Here is a 23,319-nt window from a genome sequence, read left to right on the forward strand (position 1 = left end):
TCCTGGACGCACGGCTGCCGGAGCCTTCTTGATCGGCGGCGGCTTTTTTATGGATCAGAGTCATTCCCGGGCTTTGATGATGTGGCTCTTTTTCTTCAACCCCCCCCCACACCTCCCCCACCAAGTGAGGCTGTCGCGGGCCACACACTCACGGATGTGCCGCCGGCTGCGGCATGTGTGTGATAAGTGTAAAAAGAAGAATGAGAGGTCTCTAATCCAAGGCAGAGAGAGAGAGAAAACGGCTTTAAAAGGTTTTTTTTCATTTTTTTTATCTGTCTCCAGTCAGATAGGATGCGTGTTCAAAATGAGCCGAGCAGAGAGGAGGACTCCTGCCGATGTGAAGGCAGGGGGTTCGTCTGTTGATATGTGTTTTCTCTGCACTTTCCCAGCGCTCTGTTCTCGCCGTCTTCATCATCCCAGGAAGCCTATCTGTACGTCGCGCCGCCTGCTAGTGCCGAAAAATGACCCCAAATGGCTTCATAGCTGACTTCTCTCTTTCTCTTCCGTTTTCTTTTTTTCTTCTTCTCCCAGCTTTTGTAGTTTCTGAAACTGAAAGTCCAGTCAGTGTTTCAACTGCCAACAGCTTTCGCCATTTGAGCTGGACTTTTCAGTTTGTGGTATATGGAAGTATTTCACACTTTAATACTTGCGATCCGGCTATTTCTGCTGCTTAATAAATACTGTTTAGTTTCTCATCACATTCACACTGAAGGCTGCATTACACCGATAGCATCTGTGTATTTTCATAGACGCAGGGTTGACTTAATGGCAAATTGCATCCCTTCATTGTCACAAGAAGAATATGATATGCATAATATCTATAATGTACAGTATCAACACCTGCCTTTGTGTCAAAAAGGGAGAACTAAGTGCCAGTTTTACGAAGGCTTTATGAATCCATTAATAGTGTGAATCACATTCCTTAAAAGCTGCGCCGTACTTTTTGGTGTTTCAAATTTCCCAAAAGTACTTCCTGCAAACTACAATTATTTAAATTTAAATAGAAAGGGGGCTGCTGAAGAGGGAGAGAGCTTTAACGCAGGTACAGCAGCGCTGTGAAGTCTGTGGGAAAAAAAGAAAATGGGTTCCAGAGAGTGTTTGAAAGTTTAAGAGGCCGTCTGGGAATAAAAAAATGGGCCTGGGATGGTTTAGGATGGCACCTCTGGAGAGCGAGAGGCGGTTTAGGAATTGATGGACTCGAGGATGCTGTTGTGGAGTTTTTGAAAGCCAAAAACTGGAGCCTGGAAGGAGAATGGCTTTCATAACAGGAAGCACGCGCGGGCGCGGGTGTTCGTGGGCTGATGCTCATTGATGCAGAATCAAATAATACCAGTTTTTTCTTCTTGTTGTTTTTCCCCCGTATCACAGCGGGTGCGTCGTACGCTGCCGGTGTGTGCGTCGCCCCTTTGGAATCACTTTTCTAGCACCTTTTTTTCGGAGGGGTAATAAAGAACGGGATTAATGCCGGCAGTCATCCGGTAGCTGGGAGATGACGTTTAATCATTTTAATAGAAAACGGATGAGAGCTGCATCTGTTTTGGTGCGCCGTCCGTTACTGTTTAATGCCCCCCCCCCCCCCCCCCCCCCCTTCGCTGCTATTTTATGCTGCTGATCACATTTGAAGGGGAAGTTGCAGCACTTTGTGTCAACACGCTCCGGACATTACCTGTTGTGCAGAAGATGTGTCGTCGTGGGTGTATTTTACACGTGTACAAAACACAATATTTAGTACCACACCATTGACCGTGTCTCGTCTCCACCAGGAACTCCTGTCAACCTGACGTGCCGGGCGTTCTTCGGCTACGGCGGCGACGTCAGCCCGCTCATCTACTGGATGAAGGGCGAGAAGTTCATCGAGGATCTGGACGAGGAGCGGGTGCAGGAGAGCGACATCAAGTAAGTGGGCGTCTCCGGGTTGACTCGGCATCTCGCGAAACACCAGCGGGAGAAACCCTCGTCGTTCATTATTTCCACCGAATGAGCATATTTAGTATCCCTGATAATCGTACAACAGAGCTGGAGCAACGTACAACACATTCATGAGGTGCATTTAATCTCTTCAAAAGCAGCAAGGGACCCACGGGCTGAACGAGTAAACACCTATTTAAACCCAGTTACCACAACTGCGGCACCACACATCAACACGCGGAACAATAAAAGGAACTATTCACCGCCGAGCTGCCATCGAAAGCCCGTTCATGAATGTTTAACGGGGGCTGCTCAATAATGCAGATAACTATGCATTCTTTATCACGGCGCAACATATATATGCACGGCTCAGGTATCAGCGATCGGCAATAACTTTGCGCTGAAATATAAGTGGGGGCATTAATAGCCGAGCGGCGCGGCAGGTGGAGGCTCCAATTAAATGTCTGTGCTGGCCTGCTGTTCCGTTTCGGGGACCTCCGTCTTTTTTTTTTTGGGCTCGCTCGCGGCACAGATTTCAGGAGGAAAGCGGATTTCCAAAGTTGAGAAAGGCGGCCCTCCCCCCTTTTAAGGCTGATGAGGACGATCGCCCCTCATCATCAATACGCAGACCCTCCTGTCAGTAAGCGACGACCGTATGTCATCCATCATATTTCCCTTTGTGGACCGTGACGGGATGATTGCGATCAGAGCCCAGAGCTTTGTCGTGACTAAAGATACACAACACTGGGTCTTGACAGACATCCAGGTGGGAAAGGTGTTGCATCCAAATTTACATCAAGTAACTAGATATTTGTGCAGCGGCGTGGGCCTCCCCGTCTCCCAGATGTCGTTGCGAAAAAAAATGGGAGCAACAGATAATCTGTTATTGACTTCTTTTTTTTCTTCTAAAAAGCAGCGAAGGTGGAATTATGTGTGTTTTGCACTGCTGTCATCACCACCGGGGACTTCAGAGAATAATGTGGAGGAAGAGAAGTGACTCACGGTGTAACAGGAAATAGAAAATCATCAGAATCTGTGCTCCGTTAGCACCACACTAGCAGGAGTGAGACACGGTGTAGCTGCATGCACCAAACACATCGAGGCGGATGGAGGGATGGATGGATGCGTGACGCCTCCACTCCGGGGTCCATTTATAGACAAAAGGCCATCGACGAACTAAACAGCTGAAACTCCGAGAGCCGGCAGACGCTCACTGCTGTCTTTTTTTCATCCTCACGCGCGGCTTCAGCCCGCAGCCGAGGTTATAATTCCGGCCTTATCTTACACGCTGCACCTTTTTAAAGGGATAATTCATCCACCGTTGAGCTAACGAGCTGTTCCGCTGGACATTCTTCGCTGGAGCGCGTAACCCCTTCATGTCCCGCCCCACCGTACTCCTCTGACGGAGCCGACGTAAGACGAGAGGACCTCCCCCCTCCTCCTCCTACCTTCGTTGTCGACAAATGCCGTCTAATGAAAAGGTTAACTGTAAGCAGCGTGACAAGGCCGGGAGGAGAGTTAGTGGCCCAGCCCGTGACCTGGCATTTGGAGATGTCTCCATTAGCCTTCTCGCACATTCCGTCCGGCTCTCGGCGCCCGCTCTCTGTTGTGAAGGACGCCGGGCCAATTAGAGCGCCCAATACTTTCGGGGCGGTGCGCATCGGGTAGGTGTGACAATAAAGATGAAGAAGTGCGTCACGCGCCGTTCCAAGCCCCGCTTTTCAAATGAGGTAACAAGCCGAGAGATCGAGACTGTGACCCTGAGCTGCTTTGAAAGAGTGAGACTGTGTGTGTGTGTGTGTGTGTGTGTGTGGGCAGAAGTGTGCATACAGTGTGCGCCCACGGTGCGTGCACACTCGAGTTGTTCAAGTGTCTATTTTTGTTGTGAGCCACCGCGCGATACCGTCTCCCTGTGTGTTTTTATTTATTTTATTTTTTTCCCCGTTCCCATTTTCAATGCAGCACCCTCCACACACACACACACGCACACACACACAGACACAGACACACACCCCCACATTCTATGAGCTTTTAGCTTTGAAATGGAAATTAATCACAAAGGAGAATTCCCCGAAGGGCTGCCTGTAATACATGAAATGGAGCTTTTGGCACAATGTTTCACCGCTGAGATTCCCGGGGTTGATATGAAATTCTTGTGGCTGCAGAACAAGACTCCGTGGATCTCGGAGGTGAAGTCCCAGCGTGGGCTACGGAGACGGCTGCTGCGGTTAGATGTTGCACTTCTTCCCGGGCGTGCGGCGCCCCCTCGAGCGGCGGCTCGAGTGCAAAATGTAACTCTCGAATGAACGCTCCGACCCCCCCAAAAAAAAAAGAAATCGGGAGCGCCGGCAGAGTCCGGGGATGGTTCTTCCCCTCTCTGCCTCCTGGCCCCCGCACCTCCACGCCCCCCGCCCCCCGCCTCGACATTTCACAGCCCGACGTGCCATGTTCACCGCGCATCACGTCCGACTTAGCCGGGGAAACTGGAACACTTGTCCGGCTCGATAATGCAACAGACGTGGCACGAGGCGGCGCCTACCGGGCAATCTGTCGCTGTGTGCAATGTTACGTTGGAGCCTCTTTAGTGGAGCATCTGTTGTGATCTAATTCATATCTACCTTTAGGGAGGCCGGGCGCAGACAGCCGGATAGCGAGGCCTCCAGCGGTTAAAGCACGGCGCGACAAACGTGGCGCGGCTCAAAAGTGCAGGTGTCGCGCCGACGGACGGTGGATTTTGAAAACAAAATGTCCCCCCTCACTCCCTCCCTCACTTCCGCTAACGATGACGGAGTCCCTTTTTGTAAACAAATCTAGATTTCACCCACGGCGTCTCGGCTCAGTCTGCGTGGAGTCGCGCGTGGCTGCCCGCCTCTTTAAAAAGCCATCAGCGTGGATCCATATCACAACCTTGTGGAGCCCCCGCGTCTCCGCCCGACTCGGCCGCGCGATGGAGAGGGATGAGCGTCGGAGGAGGAGGGGGAGGCGGGGGGAAGCTCGCGAGGAATCAAGAGAAAAGGCCCGAACCGATTTCCCCGCGCAGGCGAGAAGTGCTTCTTCGTCACAGCTGGAGCGGCGGCCATCTTTGTAACCTTAAAAAGACGATCTGCTCATCTGTCTTTCCTGCTGTTTGCACAGTGACTCAGCAGGAGAGCTCGGGCCTCTTCACGAGCCGGTGCGTTCCTGTTGTTCTGGTGTGTGTGTGTTTGTTGGTGTGTGTGTGCCAGGAAGTAGAAAACAGGAAGTGGTCAGTCCTTTCACACTCTCCCGAGGAAATGCTTCCTCGCGTTTGAAGAAATGACTTCCTTGTGATTTTAGTCACCTTAAATACATTTCAGTTTGGGATTAGATTAGATTAGAATAATGAATGAACAATATATACAGACAGAATACATTTAACTGTCATTATGAACAGTGTATTCATATATCAGGAAGTGTTTGGGGTCTAGAAAGGCTTGAACTTTGACCTTTGATTATTAAATAGCGCGCAGACTTTTGTAAAGAGGAGTTTCTTGGAAAAGTGCTTAGTTTGTGTAAAATAAAGTGTGAAAGGGAAATCTTTACATCTTGAGGGTGCCATCTCCTCCTGATGGCTTGTTAGCATTGTCAGCATTTTTCATTGAAGGCAGTTCGCTACCCCCCCGACGCAGTTCTTCCTGCTTATTTAAAATCAAGGCAGACACCGATAATAAAGACGATGCTGACACAAAAAAAAGAAAGAAAAATCCATCTTTTTTCACCCTGCCAAGTGTCCGGCGGAGAAAAAAAAACATCCCTCAAAGTGCCGTCGTGTCCTTCCAGCCGCTGCGAGCACGTCGTCCGACTGCAGTCGTCTTGCATGTGTTGTTGTTGTTGTTGACGAAGTGTACAGATGTGTGGAAAATGGCTGATTTCTACGCAACAAAAACATCAAAAGCTCTCTTTTTCTTCTTCTTCTTCTTCGTCGTCTTCCCGCTAACCCTCTCGGCAAAATGTTTTGTGATAGGTCGGCGCTGTAGAGCATCATGACAGTCACACTATTGTCCCCGTAGCGACGTGTCACAACCGGTAGACATCAGGAGCCTCCGTGAGTATTTCTTTTCACGGGAGGAAAATCTGTCGTGACTCGTGTGATTCCGGCTTCTCGCCACCACCTTCTGTTTTATTGATGAACACACACAAAAAAAAGGAAATGCTGCCCCGAATGTCGGCGGATTATAGGGATTGGTATTAAGCCAAGGTTCTGTCTGATGTGGTTATCTGCATATTTATGGCTGTGCAGGTAAAGCGCACAGTGGTTTTACTCTGGAAAATGTCAGCTCGGTGACAGAGTCTCAAAATTGCACTCCATACAGATGGAAGCTTATAAATCCAAGGTCATGATTTATGGATTTTAGGATGCGCACTGTCGACGCAACTCAAATTTCCTTGGGGGCAAACTCTTTTTTTTTTTTTTTTTGTCAGAAAAATCCATATTTTATGAAAGAGTCATAGTCTGGATGACTTTTTGACTGCCTGCAGGCTGGAGTTATTGTTTTCCGTAGTTTATATTATTTCGCTGCGGATTCAGAACATTGGATTTGACGTTGTTATTTACAACCTGGAGTCATGCCTGCGAACATCCGGACTCCAGAATTAAAAAATATCACGTCAGCGCTGCGCGTTCTCTGATGTCAGAGTTGAATTTTTCCCCCCCTCATCCTTTGATGTCCGGCTCACAGTCGGTGATGAGGAGGCCGGAGTCCGTTTGGGCGGGTGATTGAAGTCATGTTGGTGCTCAAACTTGACCCAAACTGCTGCTTCCAGTGTGCCGATGTCACTTGACCAACCGCCATCTTGTAACGGCGTCGAGCGGACGCGGCCGTCCACCGTGTGATGCTTCATGTTCAGTCATTAAAGCCATAAAAGTGCAGCGTTGTCTCATGTTTTTGCCGCGATCTCCTTTAATACACACCGTGGATAAAGGCACAAAATCGCATCCGGTTTGTCTCTTCGAGCCGCTCTGCTTTCTATTCTTTAGAGCCCCTTTTGGTCTCTTTGAGCTCATTGTTTTGTTTTGTTTTTCGACCTGCGTGCATTAGAGATAAACCTTACATTCACACCACATGAAATGATGTGTGTCAACCCATGCGTCCTTTCTCTCTCTCTCTCTCTCTCGCCCACTCGCAGGACAATCCGGGAGCACCTCGGGGAGCAGGAGGTGTCCATCTCTCTGACCCTGGACTCTCTGGAGGAGAACGACCTGGGCAACTACTCCTGCTACGTGGAGAACGGCAACGGCCGGCGGCAGGCCAACATCCAGCTCACCAAGAAAGGTGAGGGGGGGGGGGGGTGGGAGCGCAACACGAGCGCAGTTATTCAAAGCATATACGGTATATATCATGACTCCAGCAGAGGGATATGGAAGCCTCGAGATTTAATAAGGCCGTGTTGCAGCTCTTGGCGGGTGAAGAGCACCATTTAATACCGCGGACCTTCGCTCCGAATGAGAGCGAGTCTCTCTGCAGCAATTTACGGAGAACAAAGAAGAACAACTGGCGGGACTCTGGGAATTGACCAGTTGTTTCTCGCCTCGGGGAGGGAAGAAAATTGGGACGGTATGTAGTAGATGGTGCAGAACAGCCCCCGCGTGCAGCACCTCCGCCTGCGCGGGGGAAGCGAGAGAGGCGGGCCCTCGGCGTATGATGCCAGGCGAGCTGTTTGACTGTCTGGCAGTGACCTCCTCCGTCACACAAATCCTCCTTTGGTCGGCCAAGACATTTTCTCATCTTTCATCACTGACTACACTGTTGCCTCCGCCTCCATCCCTCGCCTCCATCCCTCGCCTCCATCCCTCGCCCCCCCTTCCTCCCTCCCTCCTTCTTGCCAAGCAAACATTTTTGGAGTTTTCTCCCTCTGATTTCGCCTCACTGAGGATGACTGTTTGAAAGTTGACTCCGTGATGATTTCAAATAGAGATGCACACTTCCCCGCGTGGTTATGTAAGTGAGATTCTTTATTTCTTTTCCGCGAGGCTGGGGGGGAGAGGAAGGGGGGGGGGTCTGTCTCTCTGCAGCCTTAAAGTTGTCAGCGTTGAATACATTTACATAGTAAGATATCTTTCCTCTCTTTTAAGCTCGCAGCTTTGGATCCAGCTTTGATGGCAGCCCAGTTCCCCTCCATTTGCTATATTAAAGGGGTTTATGCCGCACAGTCGTATCTCAGACGAGACTCTGAGAAGATTAGCCTGGTCCTCGCAGGATTGCGGCGGGACCAGATCGTGGATGCCGCAAATAAAGACACATCAATCGGTCAATTTCATCGCGGGCCGCGATAAATGAACCGATTCCCGTGTCTTTTATTTGCGGCATCCACGGTGCCCGGTGTTTACGCCGCCTTCTCCGAGTCCCCCCCCCCCTCTCCTCCCCCCACCCTGCTTGTCTCTTGAAGCCGCGAAACCAGCACGACACTGCAATTGAATTTGTTCGTCTCAGCGCGGCATCAAGCAGAATATGTCTCCACTTTTTCCCCACTTCTTGTACAACTTCTCGTACAGTCGAGAAGTTGAGGAGTCCTCCTGGCCAACTTTTTCTTTCCTCCACATCCTCAGATGCATTTTTTATCTCGCGGCGGCAGCAGCGGCAGCATCATCTGGCAGACGGCTGCTGCCGCCGCCGCTGTATATAATAACTAACATCTCGATTCTTGATTTGTGAACATGAGAAGCAGCCGACTCAGCTCTCACCGTTCTCGCAGACGCTCTCCTCTGTTTTATTCCACCAGTCAACCCCCCACGCCGCCTTTTTCCCCGTCTCTCTTTTCATCTCCCTCCCCAGACAACACAGAGAGAGAGAGACAGATGTGGCTCCATCAAATCCAGCCTTCTAGTCAGGGGCTAATTTGTCTTAATCCGTCCCACTGCAGCGCTGCTACAATATGGATGCCTGGCTGAGAAGAATTGGCCTCCTCCGCTGTAATCTCTGCAGCTTGAGGAGCAGCTGGCTCGTTACACTGTCCAGATATCTGAGGAGAGGAGCGGTGTTCAGTGAGGCGAGAGGGCAGGAGCACAGCGGTGGAGGAGGAGGTGGAGTGGCTTGGATCCACCCCCCCCCCCCTCCTCCTCCTCGCACCGCTTGTAATCCGCGACACCCGGGTACGAGGGAGGAAGTGAGGCAAGTGAGGAAGTGAGAGTTTCGGGCGTGTGGGAGGGGACTTCGCCCGAGGTTTGTTCGCTCTCTTGTTTGCGTCCGTCCGTCCGCGAGTTTGGCTGAAGGTCGCGGCCCAGACGGGCGTGATGAAGCGGCGCGGGGCGGCGCTCGTTAGCCCCTGCGCAGCATCATCCTTCATCATGGGAGCTGTCGGCCTGATGGCCGCCGCAGTGGGACGGGGCATGCCCCCTCCCCCCCCCCCCGACGAGGTTAAACGTGCGCCTCGTGATGGATGGAGACGCACGGGAGTCCTCTCCGTCCATGTGTGTGTGTGTGTGTGTGTGTGTGTGTGTGTGTGCGGCATTGCGGCGAGTCCAGCTTTTTTACTGTTGCCCATTAGTCAGCCAATGAAGGCTGACCACCCAGATTTTGTGAGGCGTAGCCAAGAGGAAATGTTGAGCTGCAAAAGATGGACTGACATCCGACGGAAAACACTGTAAAAAAAAAAACCAAAAAAAAGCCTTGAAAAAGAGACCATGAGAAGACAAAAGCAAACGACTTGGTTTTCAAGGCGAGCCAGTAGTGGAGCGTGGAGCTTAATGGAGTCCATTGTCTTCAATGAATCACCTCTCATCCTCCCAAATAACACCACTCGTCTTGCTTCCACGGGATGCTCTCTCCTGTCCTTCTTGAAATACGACACGTAACAATTTAGAATAATGTGGGCGTAAAAGTGAAATATCAACAGCGAAGTCCCGTCGTTCCTTGAATTTAGCTTTGGGGACACGGAGGGGAAGATGTAGCGCGGCTGAACCGTGCAACTTCCTGACATCTTCGGAAAAGAGAATGAGGTACGCTATAAAGCAGATGAAGGGTTAAGCTTGAGTAAACACTTAATTCATCATTTAAAAAGCGGAATCATTGGCCTTTATTCTTGTTTGTCTCTGTATCATTTGGTCCTGTTAGAGTCTCTCTCCGGTCCTCCGGCTCGGTAACACTTTATGAGAACTTCCTGCTGTCACGCATTGTCTGAAACGTCATTTACAAATGGTGAATCCATCATTTATAAAGTGTGCTTACTCATTTTTAACTAACGCTCCATCGCGTGCCGTTATTGTAAAGTCTCACGGCATCAAACGTCTGCAGTAAGATGAGAGGAAAACACATGAAAATCATCAATGCGACAGTGAAATGAGGAAAAATTTGTATGCTTGCTTTTAAAAAAGATGGATATTAGAAGATCAAAATTTAGAAATAGATCATAAAGAGTGGGAATATTGAATAGCTGGAATAGTCTCGCTCCATGCTGGTATTAAAGCGCTCGTTCAAGAGAAATAAGGGAATTGATTGCAAACCTTCAAATACTGGGTCCTTCAAGAAATGAGAAGCACCCATGAGTGTTTTTGTGTGTGTGTGTGTGTGTGTGTGTGTATTTTCCTTCAGAAAAATGACAGATTCCAGGGTTTCAAGTTATGAAGGCCATGTTTCACCAAGTGGCTTTAATTTCTGTACCCGTTGTCTGTGTTTTTATGTGAAACTTGTACGCCGCCATCTTGACCAGGGGAAGAGATTGCAAATGGGATTAAATATGACGTCAATAACGCCCGCTCTCCCTGTGTTCCCACCTTCTCAGCGGAGCTGATGTACACGGTGGAGCTGGCCGGCGGTCTGGGGGCCATCCTGATGCTGCTCATCTGTCTGGTGACGCTCTACAAGTGCTACAGGATCGAGCTCATGCTCTTCTACAGGAGCCACTTTGGCAGTGAGGATATAGACGGAGGTAAAACGAGATCAAAATTGACTTCGCGCCGTTATATAATAATCCCCCATAAGCTGTGATACCACAGTGTTTTTCTGTTCACCGGATGGTTTCTAAAGCTCCTTCCTCTGCTGTGAAAGCATCCTTTCTTCCCTCGGTAGGAATCAAATCCCTAACCCGAGCACTATCAGGACTGCTCTGCACACATATTTATTTTTACTCCGGAAAAAAACACCTGGGCTATTTTTTTCGACACCACGTGGCACTATTTTTATGTAAATGTGCACCTGGTTTATCCGTCTGAACGCCGCCGCGGCGAAGAGCCTCCCATTGTTCCCAACTCCGCAAAAAAAAAAAAGAAGAAGAAAAAAAAAAAACCCACCACGCCGCCGATTTCAGGGAGTCGTCTCAACCCGCTGAGCGACATCAAAACATCCTGTGCAAAATACTCCGTGAAGCGTCTCTCCTCAGCAGCAGCGAGCGGCTCGCCCGCCTTCGATGCGACCCCCCCCACCTCGTGCCGTTCTGGCGCCTCGCGAACGCCGTCTCCTGCCACCGCGACGCGTCACTTCTGGGTAATGACGTTTTTGAGGCGGCTCCCTGTCGCCGGCGGCCTCGCGGCCCCGCCGCAGCGTTCTCCGTGTTGCCGCTTCCGGCGGACAAGCAGCGCGCTGTCTCTGCTGTCCGGGACGCGGCACGTCACCGTTATGCCGTGAGGAAAGTCCATCACGTGGGAGAGATTTTCGTCCAAGGACGGCAGCCTCAAAAGAGGAAGAGAGTTTAAGCCCACCGTCAGCACATGCATATACCGATATCGATACCGGCCGCTTGCTGAAGACACACTGCAGTATCCCTGTTTACAAAAAGCCTCGGCTCTGCCCGTCACACACCCAGGGCGAAGGAAGTCCTATTTCAAATACGTTGAAAGTTTTCCAGCGGGCAATTATTTCCATTCCCCCCTATATTGTGACAATTTAGTCCGCTCTTCCTGTTGGCCGCATTATCTTTGAGTTGCTGATGAAGGAAATGTAGGTTTTCTTTTCTTTCCCTAATGGGGAGCGGGGCTGTGATCCGGCACATGTGTGGGTCTCCTGCTGATCGCGGAGCCGCAACGCGAGCGAAGAGCGACAGGATGACACGTTCTGCCGAGCGTCCCTCTGGAAAGCCAAGCCAAACACAGAGGAAAGCGTTAACTCTGAGGCCCCTTCAGCGATAGTCAAATCGGGGGGGGAGGGGGGGTGGGGGGGGGAATAAATATAAAATCCCCCTGATTGGCCCTGGTGGGTGAGTCTTGTCTTGAGAATGCATCAAACTGAGACAAGGAGCAAGTTTTAATTTGATTCCCCTGTAATGAGTCTCTCAAGTAGCGGCGCCGCGGTGGATTCAGGGCGGATGAGATGAGTTGGGAGAGGCTGAGGGGCCGCACGGGGCGGAAAGAGAGAGTCATGAGCGTTAAAAAGGGGGAGGAGCATCCCGCTCCCTCTCCTCGCACGTCCCCGTGATGCCCGCTCCATCAGACGCCTCGACGGAAGTCATTACCTCCGGCTCTGTGTGTGTGTGTGTGTGTGTGTGTGTGTGTGTGTGTGTGTGTGTGTGAGGGCTTTCTGGCCCCCTGGAAAAGCAGGAGTGTTTGCCGTAATGGATGGCCCACAGGCAGTTGTGTTGAAAAGGGGGGGGGGGGGGGGAGTAGGTGATGTCGGGACTTGAACTTAATGCCAAACAGCAATTGTCTCCTTTAATTGTGCCGCCCGAGCGAGGGCTGCGAGAAAGGAACAGATTTTCAATTTGTTCCTCAGTAGAAGGGGATCAGGTTCAATAAGCCGCAGCGCGCCGCCTCCGGAGCTCTCCGGCGCTCTCAGGAGACTCTTGATACTTTCCTCCACGCCGCGGTCGATTAGATCACTTCGCCGCCGCACGCACGCACGCACGCACGCACGCACGCACGTACGCACGCACGTACGCACGCGCTCGTGGCACCTGCGCCCCACAAGTCGTCTCCGGTTGCGAATGGCGGGCGCGCCGGAAAAGGCGAACAGCGACGGTAAAGTAAAGCGGTACAAAGAAAGAGAGAGAGAGCGTAACGGACCGCACTGGAAACGGTCGCCAGTTGAGTGGAGACAAAACGGCTGCTCAGCTTTGGCAGGAGGTGGCGAGCAGAGATCTCATCTCTATGGTAACCACTGACAGGGAGAAGTGGTAAGATATAGTTACACACACACACACACACACACACACACACACACACAGTTTTTTATAAAGAAAGCCCTTAAGCCAGTGTCTGGGATGCACTGCGATAATTTCATTTTTTCCCCTTCCCCCATCTCAAATCGACACTCACTGCCAAGAAAGTGCTGGTGTTTCATCCACTCCAGGAACTAATTGAACGCCCGCCTCCCTCTCCTGCCAGATGTGAAGTTGTAAGCTTTGCGTAACAACAGGGCGGACTGTCAAGCCATTTGTCAGCGCGGCTATTTAGTGGAAGGCCGCTCGGCTGCCACATTGTGCCGGTGTCAGTAGAATCAATAACGGGCTTCATGATGACAACAGCCGAGCGGGCTCGTGGAGGAGGCGGGAGCTCACCAGCGCCGCCGCCGTAAACACGAGTGTCACGTTGTCGACGCGGCCCGCGGAGTTTACGAGGCTCCGCCTGCGGCCGGTGCGGCCCGGGAGATACCGAGCGGGTAATAGTCTCCCGCGTCTGGCACGCGGCCGCTGTCGCGCATCCCCGAGTCGTTTGCGTGTTTCAGATGCGAAGGGAAAGCGCCGCTGAGTGCAGCTCGTTTGTAACCGCAAGGTCACCGCTTGTTTTTGTCAAATGATAACGGAGAGAGGAGGAAGGAGGAGAAGAAAAAAAAAAGGGAGTTTACACCGAATGGCTTGAAGGTGGAACATGGATCGTCGCGTTGCCGCCGTTTTTGAAACGTGAGAAAGATACCTGGACTTTTGCTCGGACCCGGCGAGACGTTTAAAGGCGTCACCTCGGGGCTCTGACGAGTGCCGACGGCCTGACGCCGACGCTAATGTCCGAGGGAGTTTTGCTTGAATTGACTGCATCAATTTGAAAAAATATGAGCGTCCTGAAAAAGAAAAGTTCAATTTAATACAAACTCCATCTTGTGCATCACGTGAAACTGTAATCTCCACATTAAACAACGTGTTCAGGTGACCTGCGGCAGCAAAATACTACAGAAATATATGTAAAAAGCAGGATAATCTATGCTATATATATGTATATATATATATATATCGCCACTTTGATATCCTGCCCCCACACAATGTACCAATTCGACACCGTCTCTGTCTTCCTTGTAATTACTTCCAAATTACATCCAGTTATGTCTCTGGAACATCTCGAGGATACAGGCATCCACCAACCTTCCTCTTCTCCAACATCCCGTCGTTGACGATGACTTGATAACGGGAACAAATCGTCAGTCGCATCCCAATATGCCCTCAGGAAGCTGTTTATCAGTTATGGGAAACAAAGCGGCGTGTTTAAGAGCCGCTCAGCTGCTCGTTAGCCGGTCCGCCTCGTGTGCTTTCGTACGGCTTCAGAGTTAAGTATGGTGCGTTACGTTCTAATTTACTCTCCATTAAATGTAATGGAGCCCAGAAATAACCCAGAGATTACGCCTCCAATTCTCTTGGCGCTCTCCACCGCGAGTTCGGGAGTTCACAGTCTCACTGTCGGCTCTCCGTGCACATGCATATATATATATATATAAATAAAAATGTCATTTATTATGTAGATCTGTGCGTAGGCAGTGCCTGTCCCTCTGCAGCGGGAGTGCAGGGATGCGGTTTCAGATGCAGCTCACAGGTCTCCCAGAAGGAGTGACTCCTCGAGGTGCAGCGGCAGGGTCACTCCGCCCTCCGAGAGGTGTCGGGCCTCTTCCTCTCTCCCGTTCCCGCTGCAGCCGAGTGAATCAGCTCCACTGAAATAGCCCCTGATCCGCCCCCACGCAGCTTTCGTTTCAATGCTACCGGAGGGGGAAAAAAAAAAGCGGCGCCGGGAGAGATTCATGTCACCGGGAAGTCGAACGCGAGCCTCGCAGTCAGTTGCACCAAGTGGGAGCGCTTCAATTCCTACACGTGTACCTGATGTTGCGAAATAAATTGCATGTTGTTAAAAAAGAAATCAAAATGAATTTGATTAATTACACAGGGTTGTGCGCGAGTGCCAAATATCAAGATCCCCCGACTGGGAAGCGAGTGAATCTTGTTGACGGTCTCGCGGCCCGAAAGCAGGCGGGAGGGTGAAATGGAGCGGATATTAAAAGAAAAAGAAAAGAAAAGGGGGGAAACTGTACTGAGGGTTGATCTCAAAAGCCCTCCTCTTGAACCCAGCTGCGCTTCTCCTCTCCTCCTCGACCTGACTCTCTCATCCTCCGCTCCCTTCTTCTCCGGTGTCGTGACAGGTTAAACATCCCCTCGCAGCGCTTGCACTGCAGGTGGCTACTATAAAGCGAAGGGAGCCATAATGAAGACAGGGACTCAGAGATCCAACGCCTGCTCGTGTCTCGAATGATTTTTGAACCTCAAAGGCTGCATTCACATCTCAGAGAGACCCGGTTCTGTGGCTAAGATATGACAGTTTTAGTGAATAAAGAAACACATAGAATCTGATATTTTTGTGTCTTTCTGATGAGCGTGACCCCAAAATATGATCGTTGTAGAAAGTTGTTCCGATGATAACAGTTTAGGGTGGATTATCTTAAGTAACACACACCTCTTAGCGTGCTGAAGGCAGACATCTGCACCACGTTGGCTCACATTCTGGCAATGGCAACAACTATTTTGAGTTTTTCATGTTTTAGCTCAACCTAAAAGGGAAAGGCGCAATTTTGTTAGTTCTACATTCGACATTTCCTCAAAATTCTGCCTCCTCGCTAATCTAATCTAATCTAATCTAATCTAACGTGAGCACATTATATGAACATCTGTTCAGAATTTAATTTGTGGAAAAAGAAATGGTGGAAATGTTATATTTTCATTCATTACTAAGAAACAAAATGGCTGCCACTCAGTCACTCAGTGACTTCACAGTCGGCCTCGTTCATTTAGGAGAAGCTTGTTTTTCTCTGCTTTTTTTTGTTGCTACCTAACAAGCTATGCACAACACTCGACTCATGCGCCAGCTACCAACAAAAAGATCCAGACGGCCGACACTAGCGACCTCCCCCCGCTCCCCACAGCTGCCAATGCCCGCACTCGGTGACGCGGCGGCCTCCTCGCCGTCTCGGAAAACGACCCTCCGGGTCAAGCGGCCCACCGCTCTGATAGATGAAGTGGATCGGGGCCCGTGCAGTCCGCTTCCAGCGCGATGTTTGGAGTGAAGTTGTTACGGCGGGAGCAAGCGGCTGTTATCTCCTTCCTGTCGGACTCGGAGGAATCGGGGCTATCTCTCTTCCACGTCTCCGGACTCATTGTGCTGAAGTGCTCCGGCTTGAGGAGGAGCGTTTAAAGCCCTCCCTCGCCTCTCACTTTCCGCCCCTGCGCTCGCTCTTTTTCAAATCCCGTCATCAATCAGGGCTTTTTCGTGTGGGTGATGGAGCCGTGCGTCGGCCTAGCAGGCAACGGTGGGCATTTAGCTCAGACTGGAGTCTAATTTGTTTTGCCCGCAGTGGGCACAGGCGCTATCGAGCTAGCATTATTCGTCAGCGGGGACGGAGCTGTAATGAAAAGCACTCAGATGGGCAGAAGTGCCCAGAGGTCAGTGTAATGGAGGCGGCCCTCCTTCAATGAAGTCTCCCAGTGAATGAATCGCTCTCCGTGGCACCGGTATGAAAATAGATTGCGAGCATCTGGGGTACAGCAGCGCCTATTTTTCTGCTGACCAAAGCGGGAAACATTAGGTCCAAATCATAAAACACGTCCGCGTTTAATTGGTGCAAAGTGGTTCGGTGGGGGAGCTGCTCTGGGATCACGGGAAGCGATGCGGGGAACAGACTTCCTTTTTATTCCGTTTGCTGAGGCCGGCGTTACCAGGCGGACGCCGGGAGCTGTGACATCTCACCCATCCCCGTGTCTGTCTCACCCACCTTCCCGCCCGCAGATAACAAGGACTACGACGCGTACCTCTCCTACACCAAAGTGGACCCGGACCAGTGGAGCCAGGAGACCCGAGAGGAGGAGCGCTTTGCCCTGGAGATCCTCCCCGACGTGCTGGAGAAGCATTATGGGTATAAACTCTTCATTCCAGACAGGGACTTGATCCCCACAGGAAGTAAGCTCTCTCTCTCGCGGCGATGTCAAAAGTTGTGTCGAATGTTGTGTCGCTTGGTGTTGCTCGTGTTGTCAGTGCCGTGGTGGTATGCCTTGTCTGTGGTCGTCTGTGATGCATTTTGTGCTGTGGCGTGTCTCTCGACCTGTAAGGCCGTCACTGTTTTTAATCTGATGGAGCTTCCTCTAACCGCCGGCTGAACTGACGTGGATCAGAACGTAAAAAGTGGAACTTCGGGGTTTCTTCAGGGGAAATCAATCGGACGGGAAACAGGAAACCAGAACGAGAGTGTCATCATTTTCGCTTCTTTTAGTCAACACAATGTAACCTGCTAGTGAGCGATGAGATAATCCCTTCATAAACCAGTGTTTAACAAAGTTATGACACCGTTCTGGATTAACAGTTTGCAAATTACAGGGAATTAAAATGAGGGATTCCCCACCAGAGGTACTTTTGCAGTTCGAAAAGTACCCGCACACTGCTATCTTGTTCCCACCTCGGGTAAAACCTGGGTACAACACAGCAGCGTGCGTGCGTGCGTGCGTGTGTGTGTGTGTGTGTGTGTGTGTGTGTGTGTGTGTGTGTGAGTCCTTTTCTTTCCCACCGCGTCGGCACTTCTGCAGCCGCTGCAAAACTAGTTAAGGCAGCAGATAAACCTCTGGATCAGCTGGCTCAAAGTAATGAATGCGTGGTTGAACACGAGTGGGACGTGTCGATGAAGAGGGGATGACATAATCTGATGGGTGACAGAAAACGTCGCGTACACCGGTGGAGCGCGCGTCCATGCAGATTACCGTCAAATTACCGCCTCTGAAGAACCCCTGAAGTTCAGTCTGGCTCGGCATTAACGGCCGTACATCGAGAGGCAGCGGGGGAAGAGCCTCTGATGACTCGTTTCATGAATCCGACGCTAAATACCATTAATAATTGATACCTGACAAAACTAACCAAACCAAATGGAGCTCCATTGATTAATCTGACAAATGTGTTCGCCGCAGATTATTGTATTTTAAACACTTTGATAATCACAGGGAGCAACTCTGAGCCTGGACGTGTACATAGATAAGTCATATTTGGCTGAAAATATCTTCCTAAGATTTTGCTCAGTACGCTTAGAGGTCGTGGTTATTTCCACAACCCAGATATTGAACCGCTGCCCGCACTTTAATGTATCCGTTTTGATAAGTCGGCAATATAATGTACCTGTAATAACACTTGGAAGAGTCCCTTTATGCGGTTAATATTTCGCAGAGTGTAATTTTTTTCTGGAGGGAAGTTTTCCCTGCGGAGCTTTCTCACTACTTCCCCCCCCGAGCGCAGGAGTTTAAGAACTCTGCTTAAATTGCTCTTGAATTCATAAAATTGTCAGCATCTGATCTGTGGCCGGTGCCGAGTTCGGTGCCGAGTTCGGTCCCTGCGGTCCGGCTTTATAGCGGGAGGAAGTTTATGTAAACCTTGCGCTGCGGGCCTCAACAGATCATCGGTAGAAGAAGAAAAAGGAATAAGTTGGAGTCTTTAAAGTGCGTCTCCCGCACGATGTAAAGCCGGTGGCTGCTGTGAAGGGGCGGAGCTACACCGAGAGCCAACCCTGTGGCGTCCTGATCCAGCTCCATACAAACTGTTCCTCCGCATGCTGCTGTGTCACGATGTCAGCTGTGCCATCAGAACGCTCTTGACGCATGGATATTAATGCATGTTTTGCCACAGTATATTCCTAACGGAGCGTCTCACCATGCCCCCCCCCCCCCCCCCACTCCCACCTCGTGCTTATCTTCAATTAACTCATCGCACCAGATGAGTGAGATAATATCATTATGCTCTTAGCCTCCATTTGAAATACTTGCATCTGCCTGTCTTCCCCGCACACACCGCCATTACTAATTATGTTCCTCTTCAGTGGCATTGTGCCAAGGTTATAAACTGAATCCCTTGCTGTGATTATGTGCTCCATGCGAGGGGGACCGTTGTAATATGGGAAAAATGGGCATAAAAATGCAAGGATTGAAAGGACTCTAAAGTGCTTCCAGCTCGCTGGCTTATTGTGTTTGTGTACACACATTTAGCTCCCATTGGGGATGTATTAGCGTCTCAGCTGTCGATATAATAATGCATAATCCACGGCTGTAGATAAACACAGTTTGGCCATTTGGGGTTTCAACACGTGTGAACAATACGTTGTTCCACAGTGTGCCGGATTATTCTTTTTTACATTTTAAACATCTCTAATAGACTCGGCTAAAGCGGCCAACCAAATAAGAAACATGTTTTTTTTTCCTGGGCTTTTTTATGCTACATGTCCCATATTAAACTGGAATAAACTGGTCAGGGTGATTACCGTGTTACAATCGCCAGTGGAACCAGTGGAGAAACACAGTTTATGCCAGAGACCCACAATGTCCCCACATTCACGAACGTGTGCCTTTTTTTGGAGGTCTGTTTTTTTAATTACTGCTTTTCTGCAAAATCTTTTTGATCACACCTTTGAATGTGAATATCTATGTTTAGGTTTCACCAATGATCATTTCCAGGATGACACAAGACTACTTAGAGGTACTTTTTCCCCAGATTTTTAACACATAACGATGCAGATTTCCTCATCAAATCAGTCATGTAGAAATTCATTCTGATAACTCTGTATAATAAGTCATACTTTGTAAGGCTGTATGCGTTGTTACTAATGGCTTTTTGAGTGGTTAATATTGCAATGGTCTGACCATTAGTACTGGGTTAATACATTGTTTATTAATTAAGAATAAAGTCGTTAGTAACAACTTGTAACGCCTTCATAATATAATACATTATTCAATGTTTATATCCTGCATTTAGCTAAATTACAGACTTACACACTGTTTTTTTTTGTGTTTGCTATTTTTTGTTGTGTTTATGGAATTAGATGCGTCGCGTTGACCGCATCAAAACTATCCGGACATATATGAGAAATGTTTGGTTACATACGGCTGCTCGTGCTCCCGCTAACGTCCGTGACCTTGAGTCGCGACGCCATCGTGACATTCAAGGGGGGAGGAGGGGGGGCGTGACCTTCACGCGCAGCGTTCCGACTTTCGAGGATCTTTTTTAGCCTCCCGTGCGGCGGCGGAGGAGAGTCGCCAGCCAAATGTCACAGCTCTCCTCTTCCTCTGCAGCGTCGCTGTAGTTACAGTCACGTGAACTTCCTCCCTGACGCGTCCTGTCCGTTGCTTTTTTTTCTCCCTTTTTCAGAAAGACTTGAGAGAAACGGCAGAGAGCAGGGCAACCGTGATGTTCTGGTGTAATTCAGCGTCGGTTTCATTTGTGTGCAGCCAGGAATCAATTATTTCACGTGCACCACTTTGAGTGTAAGGCCTGCGAGGTCCCTGAGAGGAGGAGTTTAATCTATAAAGCTGTAAAGTATTACCAGACCGCGCCCCAAGAGGGCATAGTTCCTTTACAGTTTAATCAATCCAAAACATAAAATGAAACCGCGCCTCATTAGTTAATTATATGGAATCCGTTTATCCGTTCCCGTCTGTTGTATTCACGGCAAGATGAAAGAAAAGCGTGTTTTCGCTTGATTCCTTGAACCGATTCAGGAAAAAGCTCGCGACCCACCGGGAGGGGGTGGTGTGGGGGGGGGGCGGGGCTCCTCGCTTTGTGACGACCCGCCGCCGCCCGAGGGCCAATTACCAAACGGCGCGGCGATTGCCTCGTCGCGTGGAAGTGCGGGGCGGACTACAAAACCCACGTTTGCCCTCATCGGGTCTCTCTCGCGGTGACGCCTCGGGCGGAGCGCCGCATGAAAAGCAGGAGTTCATCCTCAGAGGACGGGAGATATAAAGGCCGGCATCTCACACACACACACACACACACACACAGACACACACTCGGCCTCTCGTTGTCTCTTGACTAAGAGAAAACAGAGGAAGAAAAACAAACACACATTTCCTCCACACACACACACACACACACGAGAGGGTCGTAAGCTTTGATTGGGGAGTGAAGCCCAGTTAATCCCGTCTACCTGCTGTTGAGGAGCCACTCTGTCCTTGTCTCAGCCAACAAAGGCTGAAAGCAGGCGCTAGCTGCACACACACACAGACAGACACACACACACACACCACACGCAGACCTGGCGAAACACTTAATCAGGTTCATTTTTGACGCAGGCAGCCGAGCTACTCATTAGCCGGCGTGGACGCGCTACTTTATTTTCTGTACAAAAAAAAAAAAAAAAAAGTCCAATTAGTTGGATCTTCACAGAGGTGTGTTGCTTGGCTTTGAGTGTTTTATGTTGATGGTCTCCTTCCAGGAAAAGCAAAGTGATCCCCCTCCCTCTTGTCTTGTCTATAACATTGTACAAACACATCTTATTGTGAAGCGCTGCAGAGGCTTTAGACGCTAGTTAGAATACACAGCAGCGCGTCTGCTCCATCTTCATGGAGTGTATCAATAATCCTCATGAATAAAATGAGTGTAGATTTTAGGATTCATCAGATGTTGACTTTAAACAGCTGTAATTCCTCTTTAAAGAACCACAATGTCTTTCTCCCGTCTCAACTTAATTGGATTCGGGTTGTTTGAAACTTTCATGAGAGGGAGTAGTTTGGTAAGCGGCCGTCGGGATCCTCCAAGTGTCCGCCGCGCCTCGCGCCGCCATCGCCCCCCCCACCCCCGCCCCATCCCACCGCGCGCGCCCTGCGTGCGTCGGCGTTTCACGCTCTCTGTCTCTGTGTGTGTGCTCGCAGCCTACATCGAGGACGTGGCGCGCTGCGTGGACCAGAGCAAGCGCCTCATCATCGTCATGACCCCCAGCTACGTGGTGCGGAGGGGGTGGAGCATCTTTGAGCTGGAGACGCGGCTGCGCAACATGCTGGTGACCGGCGAGATCAAGGTCATCCTGATCGAGTGCGCCGAGCTGCGCGGCATCATGAACTACCAGGAGGTGGAGGCGCTGAAGCACACCATCAAGACGCTGACGGTCATCAAGTGGCGCGGGCCGTCCAGCAACGAGCTCAACTCCAAGTTCTGGAAGCAGCTGCTCTACGAGATGCCCTTCAAGCGCATGGAGCCCCTGAGCATCTCCCACGAGCAGGTGCTGGACGTCAGCGAGCAGGGCCCCTTCGGCGAGCTCCAGACGGTCTCGGCCATCTCCATGGCGGCGGCCACCTCCACCGCCATGGCCACGACGCACCCGGACTTGCGCTCCAGCTTCCACAACTCCTGCCACGCCCAGATGAGGCAGAAACACTATTACCGTAGCTACGACTACGACCTGCCGCCCGGCGGCACCCTCCCGCCGCTGCCGCCGCTCGCCACGCTGGGCAGCCAGCACACCTACTGCAACATCCCCATGACGCTCATCAACGGGCAGCGGGCGCCGAGCAAGTCGCCGCGGCAGCAGAGCATGGAGGAGGCCCACGGCAACAACGCCATGCTGCCGCTGCTGCCCAGAGAGACCAGCATCTCCAGCGTCATCTGGTGACGGGAGGACGGCGGCATCTAAGGAGGAGGGGGGAGGGGGGGGACGCACCGGCGGATCGAATCGCGACCGTCTTATCGGCAAAACACCCCACACGGCAACCTGGACCCTGAACGCACCGGCGGCCGGATTGGAGATGGAAGACTGCCGCGCTCACTCGCCGCTGTGGAAATTGGCAGCCGGGAAACGTTTCCAGGTGGGGGAGGGACATCGGACACATCGAGAGGGAGGGGGAGGGGGGGTTTTTGTTTTAGTTTTGGTCCAATAAGAGCTTTTATTGAATATGAACAAGAAAAAAAAAAGAGATTTTTGTATGCCTGTATAAACACTCACGTAACACAAGCCAACACCTACGATCATTTACCCGGAGAGTTCGAGGAATACAGGGTCCTGTACATACGTTTTCTAATTCTTTGTAGCATCAGTGTTTGGGATTTGTTTCTTCTTATGTTTTATCATCAGTTGTTTTGTTTCTTTTTATCGTTTTTTTGGTGGGGGGGGTTTGTACAAAAGTGAAGCAATGGCCTGTGAGATGTTTTGGATAAACCGTTGTTATCTTTATCTTAATTTGTTGGCTGGTGTAGTTTATAAAGCTTTGGGATTATTTCGGGGAGGGGTGTGTAAAGGTTTCAGCCTTCGGAGAGACAAGAACTATTTGGGTTTGTATTTTCTCCGGGAGTTTCGGCTCCTCCGGCTGCTGTAAAGGGTGGAGAATCTGGACTCGCCCAGAATATGCAAAACACGGAGTCCAGAGAGCAGGGACGAGGCTTTCGCAGATGGATCATATTCGAACGCTTACGGGGAAGTCATATCCGCGGAGGAGGATATGAAGAATATGGTGCTGGGCTTCACATCGCTCTGTTTCTCTCAC

The 23,319-nt window shown here is 50.5% G+C and overlaps 1 protein-coding gene across 3 annotated transcripts in view; it reads left to right on the plus strand.

The window, feature by feature from the left end:
• LOC137793910 (interleukin-1 receptor accessory protein-like 1) overlaps positions 1-22,669 on the plus strand; it is a 182,337-nt gene extending 159,668 nt beyond the window's left edge. For 2 of the 3 annotated variants that reach the window (XM_068590344.1, XM_068590345.1), the window contains exons 7-12: positions 1,764-1,896; positions 7,054-7,199; positions 10,645-10,791; positions 16,826-16,996; positions 19,499-19,543; positions 21,715-22,669. In XM_068590344.1, coding sequence (XP_068446445.1) covers positions 1,764-1,896; positions 7,054-7,199; positions 10,645-10,791; positions 16,826-16,996; positions 19,499-19,543; positions 21,715-22,451 — 1,379 coding nt within the window. In that variant the 3' untranslated portion in view covers positions 22,452-22,669. The remainder of the gene's footprint in view (positions 1-1,763; positions 1,897-7,053; positions 7,200-10,644; positions 10,792-16,825; positions 16,997-19,498; positions 19,544-21,714) is intronic. The other variant, XM_068590346.1, reaches the window with a different exon arrangement.
• Positions 22,670-23,319: the final 650 nt, after the last annotated feature.

The sequence above is a fragment of the Clinocottus analis genome, unplaced genomic scaffold (genome assembly GCF_023055335.1).
Source record: "Clinocottus analis isolate CAN_PGR_092001 unplaced genomic scaffold, fCliAna1.0.p SCAF_24, whole genome shotgun sequence".
Taxonomy (NCBI): Eukaryota; Metazoa; Chordata; class Actinopteri; order Perciformes; family Cottidae; genus Clinocottus; species Clinocottus analis.